Genomic DNA, 17,573 nt, shown 5'->3' on the forward strand with positions numbered 1-17,573 from the left:
CTTGCATCCACTCTCCTTATTTTATGGTCTCCTTTTCACCTTTTTCTTTATTTCCGGTCTTGTAATAAATCTCTGTGATGGACTGTGTTCCAGATCTGGAACAGCACTATGCCAAATTTGCACCATACACCTTAGTTTATTAGTCCCTGCCTCCAAATACATTTATAAAAGTTCACCTTTTGTGGCCACCCACAATTCCAATGTCATGCACTTTTACTATATGCAGGTTAAGAGTAGGAAGTTTATGGAATGCAAGACATACCTGAAATGAAACCAACTCCACTACCTCTGTCTTCTTTAGATTGCTTTACCTTTGTCTGTCCTGTTGTCTACTATCACATTTTTATTATGTTTCATTTCCTTTGTGATGTTCTCTTAGGATCCCATCTCCTTTATTTCTGTAACTCTTTCATGCACATCTTTCATGAAAGTAAAAACTGAGTAGAACAGTAATTTGAAATAAAACTGAGGAGGTAAGATTTCTTTTTCTGTTTTCTATGAAAACTGAGCTTATTAGTTAGGCAATATATCTCCTGGTTTGCAAATATTTCCACTACAGGCCTCTGATAAATCTTGTGACTGGTTTTGGACATATTAGCCTCATAAACATGTCTCAAAAACCACAAAAAGATTCATTTAAGGGGTGAGAGGAGAGGTTGGAAGGAACAAGCAGCATCCATATAAAGAAGCATGTTGATCAGTAACCTAAATGGCTTCAGTTTTCATGTTAAGATCCACTATGTTGGTACAGCTGGACAACTTCTAAAGTTTTGTCCTGAGTTCTTCCTATACTTAATCATCTCATTTACATATACAGCTCAGAGAAAATATTTTCCTTGCCAATGGGAAAATCCTACCCTTTGACTGAACAAAGCTTGGGCTTTGGGAAAAGAATATTGAGCAGACCTGTGATGTAATGGAACAGTAATAACATCTACAACTACAACAGAGTGTGATTCTAACAAAAAAAAAAAAAAAAAAAAAAAAAAAAAAAAAAAAAAAGCTTTGTGTTTACAATCAAGGCATACTGGGAATATGAGGTTCAGAGGACTGCTTAGGACTTAATTTCAAATTCTGTGCATGTAATTTCCATGCTTTTTAGTTTTGAGATATTTGTATTTGAATTAGAAGAAAGAAGGAGTCTCAGCTTTGAGTCCTTAAAAAAAGAGGTGAAAAGTCTCTCCTGTTCTCATGTTGCTAAAAGTAAAAATAACATTAAAAAGTATAGAAACAACCAACAGGTGGAGGAACCTGAGCTTTCAGCTGAAAAATGAATAAAGAAAAGAATGCACTTCAGTTTGTTCTCCTTCTCAAAATCCTTCCTTTCCCCCCTAATCTTTTTGTTTTCTTTTTCTGTCTTCTCTTTCCCCAGTATGTATTCCTGTCCACACAGACACAGACCAGACATGCATACACTCAACAGAAAAACCAACAAAGCAAGGATCTGGTAGTTTATCCAGGAAGAGGTCTCTTGAAATCCACAGCTGGATTGTTTACTTGCAAAAGCTGATGTGTGGAAGAGTGAGGTTTTCCTGTAGCAGACTTAAGAAAGGAGCTCGTTATAACCCTGTGTTAAAGGTGGCTTTATAAACACTGAGAGAATTTCATTCACATCTTATTCTGCAAAGCATAGCCCTTCAAACTAAGTTTCAATTTTTTTGATGTAGAGTATACATCCACGTTCTAAAGTGACATGAAGGTATTAAAGCATTATCATAGTATTAAATTTAACTTCTCCAGACAGCTCTTGGTTACTCTAATTGAGGTGGCTCAGACCTTAAAGCATAACACAGATTAATACTGCACAATCAGATGAACTAAGAAATAATTGTGTAAAATAGCTTTTATTATTGGAATAAAGAAGAATAATGTTTAGTTGGAATTTCAGGTATAAGGAGTGTGTCAAGAAACATAGGGTGGAATTGTTGACTTAATTTTATGGATGAATTGTCCAGCTATTATCCCTGAACACTTGCAAGGCAGCTACTTTGAAATTGCTTTTTGTTGATAAATACTTGAATAGTTAGGTTTATAGCTGAACTCCATGAGCTGGTATTTCTTCATTTATGGTGACTTTAGAAAAATAACTTAAAATTTCTTTTTTAGTTGATGTCAAAATTATTTTGGAAAGCAAGAAAATAACATTCCAAGCCACATTACCATTTTTGGGGAATCTGTTTGCCATTTATAAATTTTTACACTAAAATACTGCCGTTAATGAAAAAAATAATAATAAATAACTTTTAAGTTATGCTAATTTGGTTAGATAACGTATGTAAGATTTTAATTCATTTTCTTCCATACTGGAGTACTTACTGAAATTATTGAATTCAGAATATTTCAACTGAATTAAATCTGAATTTGTCCTGGTTTTAATTTATATTGTTTTTTCTCTCCTGGTGGATGCAGCAAAAGCTCTATCCAGGTCTAACCTTTAACAACACATTCTAACATATATAGCTTATTCCTAATTGAATAGGAGTTATACTTATCCTAAAAAAAACCCAACAAACTGCATCTTTGGATAACGTCTCTAATAACACACAACACTTGAAAATATTTAATTTTCTATATTCAAATATAGTTGGCTAATGTGATAGTTCTTCATTTGGATTCCTTATGTGATTTCTGTAAAGGAAAATATTGCATATTAGTTTTGAATTATAATGAGTTTTTTTCTCCAGGCACACTAATTGCATAAACTCATTATTTTGGATACTTGTATATGGGTAGAATACCTATAAAAGAGCACTTCTTGAACTAGATATACAAGTTATAAAGCTCTTAATCTTTTGAAAAGAACCAGTTTAAGTGATCTTAACTGATGCCTGTTTCTAAAGTAGTGCAGTTGAGTTTATTATCACTCTGATTTGCTGTAGTAGCACAGCTTGCCCTCTTAATTTTTCTGGACTTCAAACTTTGCTATTGCTTATTTTTTAACTTTACTTCAATTGAACTTTTTTTTTGGTTGAGGGGTCAGCAAAATTACTATGTCTATGAATATCATATGCAGTCTTAATGAAGACAATGTAACTGTTAACAGAATAATTTTGCTTGAGACTGATGACGAAGTTATAGTCTAACAGTTGCTAATCATCTTCTGTTTCCATCTAGATCATTTATTATTCACGCAACCCAAACCATAAAGAAATTATTAATGTGACTTAGTAATTTTCTAAATTGAAATCTTTCCTTTGCCATTAGGTACTATCTGGAATGTAGATAAGGGTGTCCTGCTCCTGTGTATCCCATACAGTGCTTCTATATCTTACTATTCTTTTGAGAATACGTTGCTCAGTTTTTGATTCAAGAAAAGCTTCAAGAAAGGAAAATCACAGAATCACAGAATCATTCTGGTTGGAAAAGACCTTTAAGATCATTGAGTCCAACCATTAATGTAACTCGGCTGTGCCCAGTGCTAACCTATATCCCTAAGCACAACTTCTGCACATCTTTTAAGCACCTCCATGGATAGTGACTAAACGACCTCCCTGAGAAGCCTGTTCCAGTTCCTGACAACCCTTTCAGTGAGGAAATTTCTTTTTATTTCCAGTCTAAACCTCCCCTGGCACAACTCTTGTTCTATCACTTGATAAAAGGGAGAAGAGACCAAACACCATACCAACACAATGTCCTTTCAGGTGTAGGTCTCCTTCACTCCAAACTGAACTCCAGTTCCCTCAGATACTTCTCTTAAGACTTGTACTCTAGACAGTTCATCAGTTCTGCTGACCCATCCTCCAAGAACAAACAACTCTACCGTTTTGTGGTCACTATGCCCAAAGCAACCTCCAGCCATCACATTCTTCACAAGCCCATCTCTTAAAAACCAGAAGGGCCACCAGGAGCCTTTCCTAGTTGGTGCCTTCCCCAACTGTGTTAAGGAGTTAACCTCTACACACTCTAGGAGCCTCTGGTACTGTTCCATCTCTGCTGCATTGTTTCCAGTAGATGCCTGGGAAGCTGAAGTCCCCAGTGAGAACAAGTGCAAGCAGTGGAGAAAGTTCTCTCAGGTGCCTTTAGAATATTTTTTCTGTCTCTTCATCATGCTTGGGCAGTTAATAACAGACTCCCACCAAGATGTCTGCTTGTTAGCCTTTGCCTGATTTTCACCCATAAGCACTCAACCTTGTTTTTACTATCATTAAGTTTGAGGCATTTATAACACTTCCTAACATACAGGGCCATCCCCACCACGTCTCTTTCCTTGCCTATCCCTTCTGAAGAGCTTGTAGTTAATAATTGTGGCAGTCCAGTCATTTGTTCATCCCTCCACATTTCTGTGATGATATTTTTCCTGCTGCATGATGGCTTCCAGTGCCTCATGCTATGCTAAGTAGTGATATTGCTTTAAGTTTCAACTGGTGATGCTGGCCTGGTGATCCATCAGTAAGTACCATGTTTTCTTACAACAGAGGTTACAAACCTTGGGGATGCAACACAAATCATTGGTTCTGAAATGAAGATAGATACAAATCATGGAGATAGATATAAATGCTTTGGGGAGTTTGCAAACATAATCCTGAGTTTGAGAGGGGATAGGGAAAGCTTTAGTAAAAAATAAGCATCTTTCAGAGAGAGTTTTGGGAAGCTTCTTATCTAAGGTCTCTAATAACATGTGAAGGTGAGTATAGAGACTCGGAAAGATACAGATCCTTAAAATTTTGCTCACCTCAAACCATTAGTATTTCTAACATTAGTATTTTCTAACAACTGTAATTTGATGTTAATAATTATTAGTTCCAATTATTCTATTTTTGCTATTTGTAATTTTTATTATCAGTTACTTGTGAGCTTTTTCTGGAGTTTATTTTAGCCTGCATTTCTATGCTGTTTAAAGGAAAAAAATATTCACTGTCTCTCTGTCTTGCTGTCTTCCTGTGAATCATTTTGACTTTGTCTCAAGGATTCAGAAGTGTTTTGACAGCTTTTGAGAAAGCTCACTGCATTGATCTTTCAGTCTGATTTCCACTGAAAGGGGAAAACCAAAACTAGCCAGGACAATACAGATAAATCTCAAAACCATTCTCAAGTTGCAGGGAGAAAAAAAAAAAAAAAAAAAGAAAACAACAACACACAAAAAAAGGCTAGCAAGTATGAGTATGGATCTACCAAAGCTGGTAAGAGTTGGTTGGAACAGCCAGTCCCATGTGGGGATCTCCCACAACACCCTGACTTCTTCTACAAGGCTGTGGTCCCATCACTAGCACCCCTTTTTACAAGCTGTAACTCCTTTTGAAAAAACTCACCTGGCAAGTGCTTGTGAACAGGTCTCCAAATATCTGCTGTGACTGATGGAATTCAGTTTATGGTGTAAGGTGATGTGGCATTTGCAAGAAGAGGGGTCCAAACAACTTTCAGTAAGGATTACTTTTCTTTTGTTAGAAGGCCTGACAACAGAAGAATTGAAGTTTTTATTTATTTTTTCTTTATCTACTTTATACTCTGGCATGCATTTCCATTACTTTTCTTTCACTGGAAGCCACACAAACCACACAGCTTGTTTACTCCCCAGGTATGCCCTTGAAGAAAAAAATTGCTATTGCATAGTAACCTTGTGCCTGAGGAGGGCATATCTTTCACCTGAAACTAAACATATTAATCCTCACGGCAAGTGAAGAAATAAATGAACCAAAAGAGAGGGGGAAGGACAGAAAAAAGTTTAGCAGGGCAAAACTGTAGGAGTGAGTGAAGTGTTATATTCTTTGGATGTTGCTGTGTGTCGTTCTAATGGATTGTTTTTTCCTCCCTGGTTTCTGTGGTTTATATTTTCTGCAAATTTTCTGATCCTTGACTGGTAGGAGGGAGGAAAGAGTTAGAGGAGACTGACATTCAGAAGTCCTAGTTTGCTGCTTGATTAAGGAGAGCTCTGGATGGATTTCATCATTCACATGCAGGAACTGAAATCTCTTTAGACTGATTTGGTTTTTGTGTTGTTGTTTTTTGTTTTTTTTTTGTTTGGTTTTTTTTTTGTGTATTTTTGATCTGTATTTTGAATTTTGCTAAAGAAAACACATTCACAGATATTACCAAGTGTTTCTTATAACAACTACTGTTGTATTCCATTGGTGAACTGTCCTATTTAGTGGCTTAGAAGTTAAGGTAACAAAAGTCTGAATGCCTTAAGGGAAGCTGGATAATTTTAATGAAATTAAGTCTTGACTATACTGCATGTGTCCCACCATTCATAGTAGTTCATTCTACAAAGATAAAAGAGACATGGGGGGAATTCAACTACATATAAAGAGCTCTTTTGAGGGAAAAAAAAAAAAGCATAAAAGCTTGACACCTAGAAACAGCTAGAAAGACAGGGCCTTGTCTTCTCAGGTAGTGTACTATGGTGATAAGAATGTGAAAATTAAGTGTATTAGTCAAAGACAGTGCCAAGAAGTACAATGAACTATGTTTTAGGTTGCAAAGATGCCATTAACTTGCCCAAGGTGGTGTTCAATGGGTTACAGCTATCCCACTGTGATAAAGCATTTCAGATTAGTGTTAGACCCCTTTGATTTTATTTTGAAGTAAAGTAATTTAAAATAAATAACATTCTCTGTTATCTCTTTTTCCTAACCTAAAAATTACTACAGTGATTTTTGAGTTGTTTAAATGATTTCTGTGATTTGTCCTGAATTTCTCAGGGAAATGAAAGTAGCAACCATAATAAAATAGAGGTCAGCAATCATTTTTTTTCCATTTAGTTTCAACACTCGGCTCCTTAATAGGGAAATTTAGAAAATACTGTTTGGACTCTTTTTTCTTCCTAGTGCAGTTCAGTCTGCACTTTCTGAAATTTTTTTGCACAAGAGGAGTCAAATGTCATTCTGAGAAAGTTGTCATCTTTGTCCAAGGCTGCTGGTATCTGAGTTTGTATTGTACATAGTTTTTTCTTACAGGCTTTCAAGGCCAGCTACTGTTATTTTATTTAATTTAATTTGAATACTCCTATTTTATGTCTTGAAGAAACAAGGAAATAATGCTTGTCTGTTTACTTAAAAAGAATAAAAACAAACATCAATTAACATGATTTTTAAGCAATACCAATGAGCCTAGTACACTGTATTAATAATGACAGAATGCTCTGCTACTAGGGAAAATAATGGTGGCTTTATTAATACAAGATATTTCACAGAATCACAGAATTTTCAGGGTTGGAAGGCACCTTTAGGATCATCTAGTTCCAACCCCTTCCTTAGGCAAAACATAGGGTGTTTGGTGGGTTTTGTGGTAACAATTTTTTGTCTTAAATGCAGCACATCAGGTTTTAGGAAAACTGCTTTTTTAAAATACAGTTTTAAGAGGTACTGTTTTCTTCTGTGTTTCTGGTTGGTTTCTTTTTTCTTTTTTCTTTTTTCTTTTTTCTTTTTTTTTTTTTTTTGAAAGAGGATTAAAATGAAAGTCAGGAGATCTGTTCTGAACTCTTCTGTCAGGCTCAGAAGTCTGTAAAATGTAAGACATTCTGTTTAAATCTTCTGTGTTCATTTCCCCAGCTGTGAAATGGGAATAATACTACCTCGTTTTCCCTAACATTTGTTCTATACTGTCTTAATAATGATCTTACAAAACCTCAAGGTGGAGATCCATTTTTTACTGCATATATATTTGTTAATGTAGAGTTGTGACCAAAATTAAGACATGTATTGTAAGAGAAGGTACTTTGTTTGAGGCTCCAGTCCCCAACAAAGCTCTAAAACTTTATCTTTTTATTTCAAATGTTGAATTATCAGATTTGTTCTCTTGGCCTATTGCATGCTCTGCAAACTTTACTTAATTTCTTTCAGGCAAGTTGTATAAGCTTCACTGATTAGCTCAATGCAGTATTTGTAAGCACTTTAATTAGAAAGATGGGCTTTTATAAAAGGTAGAATGGCTCTCTTAAAATAATAGGCTTTATTAATGTTACTACAATTAAATTGGAAAGGGCTTTTTTAACTACTAGCAAAACCTACAGTAACTTACAGAAAAATAGGTCTTATAGTTTAGTTTTGGAGTAATCAGGCGGATATATTGTATTCAAATCCAGAACATGGAAGATGAATCTTTCATCACATGCTTTTTTCATAGTGTCCTTGGTGGTGTATCATGCAATAATAGCCATTATAAAAGTAAAACTTAGAGCACTTGAAAACGGATTCTTCAGTATTAAGGATTATGTATAGCTGAGAATTTAGATTTTTCTTGTCCTAAGATAATTTTCAATATGTAATTATAAGATCAAGTTACTCTCTTCTCAGCCTTATCCTTGTATGTTTTCTGTGTATGAAGTGGTTTCAGTGCAATTAAGAAATATTGCATTACGACATATTTCTTTTCTACGTTACAAATGTTGTGACTCATATGATCTGCCCCACCAAAACTGAAGAGTAATAGGTAAATGCATTTTGAGATACTACATTATGTCACCTTTTATTCATCTATTTCACTGAGAGCAAGAACTGTGATCTTTTTATGTGGCTACATGGGGGACAAACAATGAGTTTGATGGACAATGAAATGGGAGCGTGTTGCAGCATCTCAGGTCCTTAATTGCAAACTTCTCTTTCTGTTTCAAGGGAGCTGCAGCTAGAGTGCTTTTGCTGATCACAAATTCAGTGAAGTGGTACAGGGAGCAAAATGATCCCTAAAGTAAACATCGAGGCCTTCAAAGGTCAAACCCAACATTTTGAAAGTTACCAGCCACTACTGCAATATTTAAGTGTTCATGTTAGGTGCTTTCCTGTGAAATACTTCATTCAAGTTTCCTGTGGTGCCAGTCTGCAACTCCACCAACTGTGTGTGCATCAGACTACCCTGGTCTCCGGTGACAAAGCTATACTTGTGGCAACATCTTCACTGTGGAGAAAGGTCATGTTTTTCTAGCCAGAAAAGGAAAGAAAGCAAAATGCCCTTTTTTGTGTGTGTTTACTGCTAGTCTTTGAATTTTAGCAAGTACTCATGGGCATAACCGGGGAAGCTTATAGAACAGATCATCTTGAGTGCCATTATGAAGGTTGTGTAAGACAACCAGGTAATTAGGCCCCGTCATCATGGATTCATGAAAGGCAGATCCTGCTTGAATAACCTGATCTCCTTCTATAACAAGGTGACACACTTAGCGCAGGAACTGTGGCTGTGCTGCCATTCAGAGGGACCTAGACAGAACAGATAATTGGGCAGGGAGAAATATAATTAATTACAAGAAGGGCAAGTTTAGAGTTTTGGATCCAGGAAAGAACAACCCCAAGTGCCAGTATAGGCTGGAGACTGAGCTGCTAGAGAGCAGTGATGGGGAAAGGAGCCTGGGGGTGCTGGTGGACAGAAGGATGACCATGAACCAACAATGTGCCCTTGTGGCCAAGAAGGCCAATGGCATCCTGGGGTGCATTAGAAGGGGTGGTTAGGAGGTCGAGAGAGATTCCCCTCCCCCTCTAGATGTGAGGCCACATCTGGAATATTGTGTCCAATTCTGGGCCCCTCTGTTCATGAAGGACAGGGAACTGCTTGAAAGAGTCCAGCACAGAGTGACCAAGATGATGAAAGGAGTAGAAAATCTCCCTTCTGAGGAAAGGCTGATGGAGGTGGGGCTCTTCATCCTGGGGAAGAGGAGGATGAGGGGTGACCTCATCAATATTCATAAATATGTAAGAGGCAAGTGCCAGGAGGACAGAGCCAGGCTCTTCTCAGTGATGTCCAATGATATGACAAGGGCAATATATAGAAGCTGGAGCATAGGAGGTTCCACATAAACATAAGGAAAAACTTTTTCACTGTAAGGGTGACAGAGCATTTGAATAGGCTGCCCAGTGAGACTGTGGACTCCTTCTCTGGAGACATTAAAAATCCACCTGGACACATTCCTACGTGACCAGCTGTGGGTGACCCTCCTTTGGCAGGGGGGGTTGGACTAGATGATCTTTCAAGGTCCTTTCCAACCCCTAACTTTTTGTGATTCTGTGGTACTGTCTACCTGGACTTCTGTAAAGCCTTCAACACTGTTTCCCATTGCATTCTCCTGGAGATAATGGCTACTTATGGCTTAGATTGGTGTACTCTTCATTGGGTGAAAAGCTGGTTGTACAGCCAGCCCCAGAAACTTGTGCTGAATGGAGTTAAATCCAACTGGCAGCTGGTCATGAGTGGTGTTCCCCCAGGTCTCAGTGTTGGGGCCAGCTCTGTTTAGTATCTTTACCAATGACCTGAAAGAGAGGATTGAGTGCACTTTCAGTAAGTTTGCATGTGAGGCCAATCTGGGCAGGAGTGTTGATCTGCCTGAGGCTAGAAAGTCTCTCCAGAGAGACCTGGACAGGCTGAAACAACAGACTGAGGCTTATTAAATAAGATTGATGAATGCTGCTGAATATGAGCCAGCAGTGTGTCCAGCTGGACAAGAAGGCCAATGGCATCCTGGGTTGTATCAGCAATAGTGTGGCTGGCTGAAGAAGGGAAGTCATCTTCCCCCTGTACTCAGAACTGGTGAGGCTGCACCTTGAATCCTGTGTTAAATTTTAGGCTCCTCAGTACAAGAAAGACATTTGGAACGTGCTTTTGGAACGTGCCCAGAGAAGAACAAAGAAGCTGGTAACTGTCTAGAGTACAAGTCTTATGAGGAATATCTGAGGGAACTGGAGTTGTTCAGTTTTGAGAAGAGGAGGCTGAGGGGGGAGACCTTACTGCTCACTACAGCTACCTGAAAAGAGATTGTAACGAGGTGGAGTTTGGTCTCTTCTCCCTAGTTATCAAATGACAGAACAAGAGGAAATGGCTTCAAGTTGTGCCGGGGCAGGTTTAGATTGGGTATTAGGAAAAAATTGCTCACAGAAAGTGTTGTCAAGAACCAGAATAGGCTGCCTAGAGAAGTGATCAAGTCACCATTTGGACATGTAGGTACGGTACTTAGGGCCATGGTTTAGTGGTGAACTTGGCAGTTCTAGATTAATGGTTGGACATGATGATCTTCAAGGTCTTTTCCAACCAAAATTATTTTATGATTCTGTGATTGTAAACCCCAGTGCCCATTAAGTCCCAAATACCATTCTGTGCGAGGGTAGAAATTCAAGATTGCTGGAGCTTCTCCTGCTCAGCATGCTCTGCTTATTAGAGTCCCTATGGAAGGTGGTATATGAGGATTTTATCTAAACATCCACCCCAACCCCAGTATGCCTGAACCATGACCCCAAAACACTACATGACAGATAGCCTAAGCCCAAGCGAAAAGATGTAGGGAAAGGCAGCAAGGGAAGTCACTGAGCTCATCTCAGAACTTGGCCTCCCTTGCCATGTCCTTCCCACCTCATTAAGACACTTCTCTATTGCTTTTCTCTCACCTGCCTAAGAGCCACAGCTCCTTGATTTTTGACAGTTCACACAGTTTTCCTGAGCCAGACTTGACTTTACTGATGGAAAATCAGCCTTTCATACACCCATAGTCTTTGTTAGTCTTGCTGTTTCTCTGATGCACAAAATTAATGAGATATTCAATAAAGGAGCTGTTTCAAGAGAATTAAAGGCAGTTAAAGTTTTCTTCATGTTTCAATGTCAAATGAGATGGCATAATCAGAAATAGCTACACCTTTTTCTTTCATATTCATCACATTTTTTTATTTCATCATAAGAAATTGATATCAGAGCATGTGCTTCAAAACGTGCCATGGTGTGATATCAGGTCCTCATTTCTATGAAGTGATATAGGATGACACTGTGCTGCCAGTGGTAAGTACTAACATTGAAATAGATTTTGTTGTTTTAAATTATATTCTTAACTTTCTAAGGATAGAATTTGGGCTGAAATTGTTGATAGTAATTTTTTCCTTGGGTCTTTGAAAACAAAAGGAGATAATGCCTTTTTTTTGACTGTACTTTTGTAATACTTCAGAGAGAACTATTGTTCTTTCTGTTACTAATTTCAGAAAATAGACCAATGAGATTCAAATCCTAGTTTCTCTTAACACTTGATTTGTTCTCCTCTGTCTTGACTCTGCAACCAAACTATTTAATCAAACTTTAATGAGATGTCCCACATCTTGTAGCATTTAATATTATCTACAGGACCATGAATGCTTTAGAATCAGGGGACTATGTGAGTCTATTTTCTTTTCTTTCTATCTTGCCTTGCCATTTTAGACCAACTTTATGTCTTGCATTATCAACTCATTCACCAGAAGTCTCTAATGGTTTTAACTACGGATCTAGATGCACATGGAGCTTTTGTTAAAAGGGTTGGTTATTTTTTAATTATATCTGATTTGCTAGCAAAAATGTCAAGCACATAATTGCCATTTCAGAGTTTCATAGATCTGAATCAATTAGTAAAAATAATCGCTTGACCTCATGTCCATGAGCCTTGATGATCATTTAGTCTAAGTACTAAGGATCTATTGGCACATGATATTCAAGCTGAACAATCTTTTTGTTCAATCCTGTTTTCTTGGATCAAGGCTAAATGCAGCTCCCTTTGAATTTAAAACCTTGCTAAATTATTTAGTACTACATACCACAGACTGATTAAATTTTGCACAGAGCAGTGAGATTGTTTCCCAGGTAGGTCATCACTCAGTTCGGTTTACCACTTAAAATTTCTTTCATTCGCAGTCAAAATACGGCAAGGGCCATCCATCATTATCACTTTGTTCTTTAATTTTTCTGTCAGCCTTTGTCAAGCTAGAAACAAAAGCCTTTACATTTTTATCAACTGCAGCTATTGTTGTCTGAATTGTGCTCAGTCATTTCAGAATATCGGTTTCGCTTTTACCAAGCAAGTCAAATATTTTCAATAGGTCAGATCTATCTTTCACATAAGCCTGCTAAACCAAACAGAACCATTTCTCATTTCTTTTGGAAATGGAGAGTAAAAATGCTTAGGGGCAAATCGGCAGTGAGAGTAAATTGTCCAAGCTCCTGCACTTAAATGGATGAATGTCTTCTGCCTTCGTAAGAAGAATGTGTCGTCAATTCAAGAAAGAAGGAATGACAAACAGGAAATTTTGATCAGGCAGGACTTGCCAGTGTTTTGAGCCAGTCTTGTACAATGTTAATCTGCTCTTCAGACTATATCTGTGCCTCTTCTAAAGAGCAGCCTCCAGACCAAGCGTTGCATTCTCCTCCTTTTTTTCTGCTGTCTGCTCACAATCAGCCACCAGTTTATGCTACTGTCTGCCTGGAAAGCTAACAGAGAGCAGTGGCCATGAAGAACACCTTTCTAAAACCTTTCCCATACTTTTCTCTGCATCCACTGAACTGTGACATAATGTCAGGTCCTCACTGAAAAAAAACAGTTCTTGGCTGAACATTTGTGCCTCAGCTAAATGCTTCCTGGGCCACTATGGAGAGTTTAAGAGCCCTTCTCTTTCACTGAAAATCCAGTTCAGATCCTACCAGTATAACTTGTGGGAACACATTAAAAAGAGCTGAGACTGCATTCAGCAACTCCCCTTGGCATGAAGTGTAACTCTTTTTCTATTTGCAGTAACTTTTATAGAAAAAATTAGTTCTCTGTGAAATGTTTGCATTTCAGAGGTAGCAAGGTACCAGCTGAAATACATTATTGGATTTTTGACTGAATGTCTGTCTGTTAATAAATGTTCATTTTAGGAATGAGGTTTCAAAATTGATGATGACAATTGTTTCCTGACTTCCAGATCTCTGAGCATGGCTTTTCTTCCTCTTTGGTTCCCCATCTGCAAAATATAGCTATTTTCCACATCATGGGAGGCCAAGGCTTAAAACTTTAGTATTATTGAAACAGTGATCTGGTGCATTGATTTGGGCATGCCCACTTGAAATAAAAAAGTTCTACTCTGCAAGGTCTCTTGGTCATAATGATCTTGGTATTTAGTGGTGTAAAAGTCATAAAGAAAAATTGCTTTCAGCTGAACATTGTGTCCAACTAGATTCAGAAACTGCAAAGCCAGAAAAATGGAATTAAGTTTCACTCCAACAGAGGTTTCTTGGGAAAAAACACTGCAAACCCATTGTGTTAAGATTCTTTTTGACAGAGGGATAAAGAGGAAAATGTCTGTAGTCCCTTTGGTAGTATGTTTCTGAGCAACTGCCAGCAGGGATCTCCGGGTAAAGTAACTTCTGCCTTACAAGTAATATTAAGTGTGCCCTTCAGTAAAAGTAATGACCAAAAAGTGCTACAGGCCTAATAATAGGTGAAACCATAATTCCCTTTTCTGGCATGCAAATGAAACAGTACCTCTCTTTAAAACACAGTGATTCACATGCCTTAAACAGAAGTCTGTGCTGTTGAATATCAGTTTATACTGGTAGTCTGTCTGATTTTGGGACCTACCAAACTCACTTACCTCCTATATCTAAAATACATGATGAGAGAATGAGAGGCACTGCACCTTACATCTCTTGTCTCTGAAGTGCAAGTTCTACATGCTCTTTTCAAGGCAAAGAATAGTAAAGTTTTTATGAGAATCCATAAATCTTGGAAGAAATTACAAGGAGCCTTTCTGTCAGACTTAGTAGGACTGGGGGGGGGCTCAAAGACCTAGGTCTTTAGAAAATGGGGCAGGGGTGCTTTTCAGAATGCTCATCTGTGCACAGATTTGGGCTGTCCAAAGTAGAATTTAATGCCATAATATGGTCCAGGAGTTCCAAAACATGGGAGAGCTGTGAACTATTTTGATATTTTTCACATTTCTTTTCATTGCACACTCTGATGCCATTGTAGAAGCAACTCTACCAGGAAAACCCTTAAATCTAAGCAGGTATGAACCAGGCATTTCTAGAGTCCAGAGCAGACTTAGATTTCATTGCTTGGGCAATGCAGTGCTCTTCAGACTGCTGAGTCCTGGTTGCTATCTGGCACTGTAGCCTTTGAGAGCAAGTAATTGTAATGCTGTGAGCAAAGCAGACCAACTGCAGTCATTTGCATGGCAATTTTCACCTTCCTCTTCTAGCACAGAAACAAAGAAAATGCTATTGGTTGTATTTACATTTCTTTTGAGAACATGCATTTTTCTCTGAGGCTTCTGACAAGATGCCATTTTGGTGATTGGCATCAGAACTTGTGACTAATTTCTGTAAAAGTTTTCATTATTCTTGAAAAGAATCAGGAAGATTCCTAATCAGAAGAGATAACTCTATAACATCTGTAGTAAAACACTGATACATCTTAGATCTTGTTAACTAGACTGTTTTCTAGAGAGCCTTTCTTTGAAAGTAAGAATTCATGTTGGAAATAATTCAGTCAGAAGAGAAACCAGAAAGCAATGAGCTTGTAAATTCACCAGTGACTCATTTAAGCTCTATTTGGTAAAATAGGCAGACAGTGTGTTTGCAGAATGAAAAACACTGTCATAAAATCATAACTGTATTTGCCAGTTGCAGTTAACTTGCCATTGCATAGTCTTAAGTATATGGCATATTTAAGAAAGATGATTAATGGAACTGTAAATCACACTAATTAGGTTTTACATAGAGGACTAATTTGTAAAGCTTTCCTAATAAACAAGGCTTTGCTGTCCTTATGAAGTAGGTTTTTTCCTGTTTGATTTAATTTTTAGCAGATCCTAATCAGGGAAGGAGTTTCCCTTTATAAAAACCAATTGCATAGGTCAGTAAATGCGACGTATCTTTTTAGCATGTTTTGGGTTTTTATAAGGCTTGTTATACTCATTTCTGTTTAATTTTTGCTGTACTCACACTCTAGGTAATGTTACTATTTTTCCTCGTGATTAATGTGGCCACACTGTGGGATAGAAGGAAACAGGTTAAAGCCTGTTTCGGCCTGGTAGTATTTTGTTCTGAGAAACAGGTTACGTATCAGAGCACAACAGATGAAAGAGGGATCCCATGCCATTTTCTGATGGCTTTGGAAGTGGAAAATCCCTGAAGTATAGATTCCAGAGAGAACGTGCAAGTTGACAAAACAAGAATAATACAGAAAATTGTAGGTGACTCATGGGTTTTGACTGACAAGGCAACTTTTGGAGTGGCAAAATAATCTGTCATCTAGTACAAAAATGAGGTAAACATGTTAAGCTGAAGTTTTAAGAAAGTAATTATACAGTCCTGAACTCAAGGACTGTGGCTGAAATGTGTTCTGCAGGGCCCGGTACTGTAAAGCTCTGCGCTACTTCAGCTTCCATCGATTTTAGTCAGAATTGATGGTACTCAGAGACCAATTGCATTTCTTTCCACAGCACGGGAAGACAGATTGTGGGTCAGATTTTTACTCTTTTATTGCATTGAATAGCACCCTTCAGAAATATTTTCACTGAAAACAGTATGGAATGGGTTACTCGCCATCAAGTGCTAAGAAACTAGTCCTTTCCTTTTAAACCTGTGGGATAAATAATCTGAAAAATGTCAGATACTTTTTATGTCCTTATGGAAGTGCTCTTTCTTTTTTTTTTTTAGTTTTCTTCAGGCCTTTTGTTTGTTCTATAAAACCTGCAATCACCTTATAAGCAAAGTGATACTGGTCTTTATTGCTTCTGGCAGTGTAATCAAAGTATTTTCTATCTGTACATCTGGCAGTGTTCTGCTCTGTACTGAAGCATTTTGCAACAGACATTATTGGTTCCTCTGCAACGAAGCAGCAGCATACTGAATCCTGGCATACCTGCAATTACTTGGTCAAAAGCTGAAAGAATTTATAGGATGCTGTCATTAGGGCCATGTTTTTTTTTGGGTTTTTTTTTTGTTTTTTTTTTTTTTTGACTTGTGTGCGCAGGTTTTTAACCAGTAATATTATTAGCATTTCTGCTTTTAAGTTCTAAGCTGTTTTAGAGAAATACTAATGTGCATATTAACAATAAATTTTAAGTGTTAAGGATGACTGGAAGATTACTGTGCCTGCTAATTAGGGCAAAGATTTTGAAATATACTCTGCTCTGGATCTCAGCAGACAACTGTGTCTTAAACAAATGTGTGAGAAGAAGAAAAGCAAACCGGAAAAAGCAGCTCTTATCGTTAGTAGCATTTTCTCCCCTTTTTCCTTCCATTGAGTCTGTCTGAAAGTGGGTGTTTTAACATACAGCCATTTCTTGTTAACATATGTGTGTTTATTTTAGCATGATGGTGTTGTTTTTTTCATCTCCCACTCTGACACAGCATGTTTCATCCGTGTATGGTTTCTACTATATGAGACATTTTAAATGGCTCAATGAAGAAATGGATTCTTGTCACTTAAACAGTCACTCTCCAGATCTATAGAAACCTGGTCATTTTAACAGCGTTTTAAATTCCGTATGCTTGAAGATTGACTATAAATATTGAGAGTGATATAATGTCAAGAATTTAAAGGTACTCTAGTGTACCTGTAATAATTTATGTTAATCATGTTTTAATTTAGTCATTTTCAACATACTTGTATTTACAAATTAAACCACTATTATGGTTCTCCTTTGTTTGCATGATATGATTTTATTTTATATTTTTTTTTCCACTCACCAGATGTTTTCAACACTTTGCTTCCCACTACTGTCATCCCCTCCCTTACCACTGCAACAGTCCCAACCACTGTAGCCTTAACAACCAGCACAACCACATCGGCAGCAGCCATCAGCACCAGAGGTACAGTATGCTTCTTTATTATGGCCTGGAAAACACATTATAAATAGGAAATTATAGGTTTAATTTTT

At 37.5% G+C, this 17,573-nt stretch overlaps 1 protein-coding gene across 4 annotated transcripts in view; it reads left to right on the plus strand.

The window, feature by feature from the left end:
- Window positions 1-17,573, plus strand: part of CADM2 (cell adhesion molecule 2) — a 619,460-nt gene that overhangs the window by 549,311 nt on the left and 52,576 nt on the right. For 2 of the 4 annotated variants that reach the window (XM_071756013.1, XM_071756019.1), the window contains one exon: window positions 17,386-17,505. The exons of the other annotated variants lie outside the window; for them this stretch is intronic. In XM_071756013.1, coding sequence (XP_071612114.1) covers window positions 17,386-17,505 — 120 coding nt within the window. The remainder of the gene's footprint in view (window positions 1-17,385; window positions 17,506-17,573) is intronic. 4 annotated transcript variants of the gene reach the window in all.

This window comes from Heliangelus exortis, chromosome 1, assembly GCF_036169615.1.
Source record: "Heliangelus exortis chromosome 1, bHelExo1.hap1, whole genome shotgun sequence".
Taxonomy (NCBI): Eukaryota; Metazoa; Chordata; class Aves; order Apodiformes; family Trochilidae; genus Heliangelus; species Heliangelus exortis.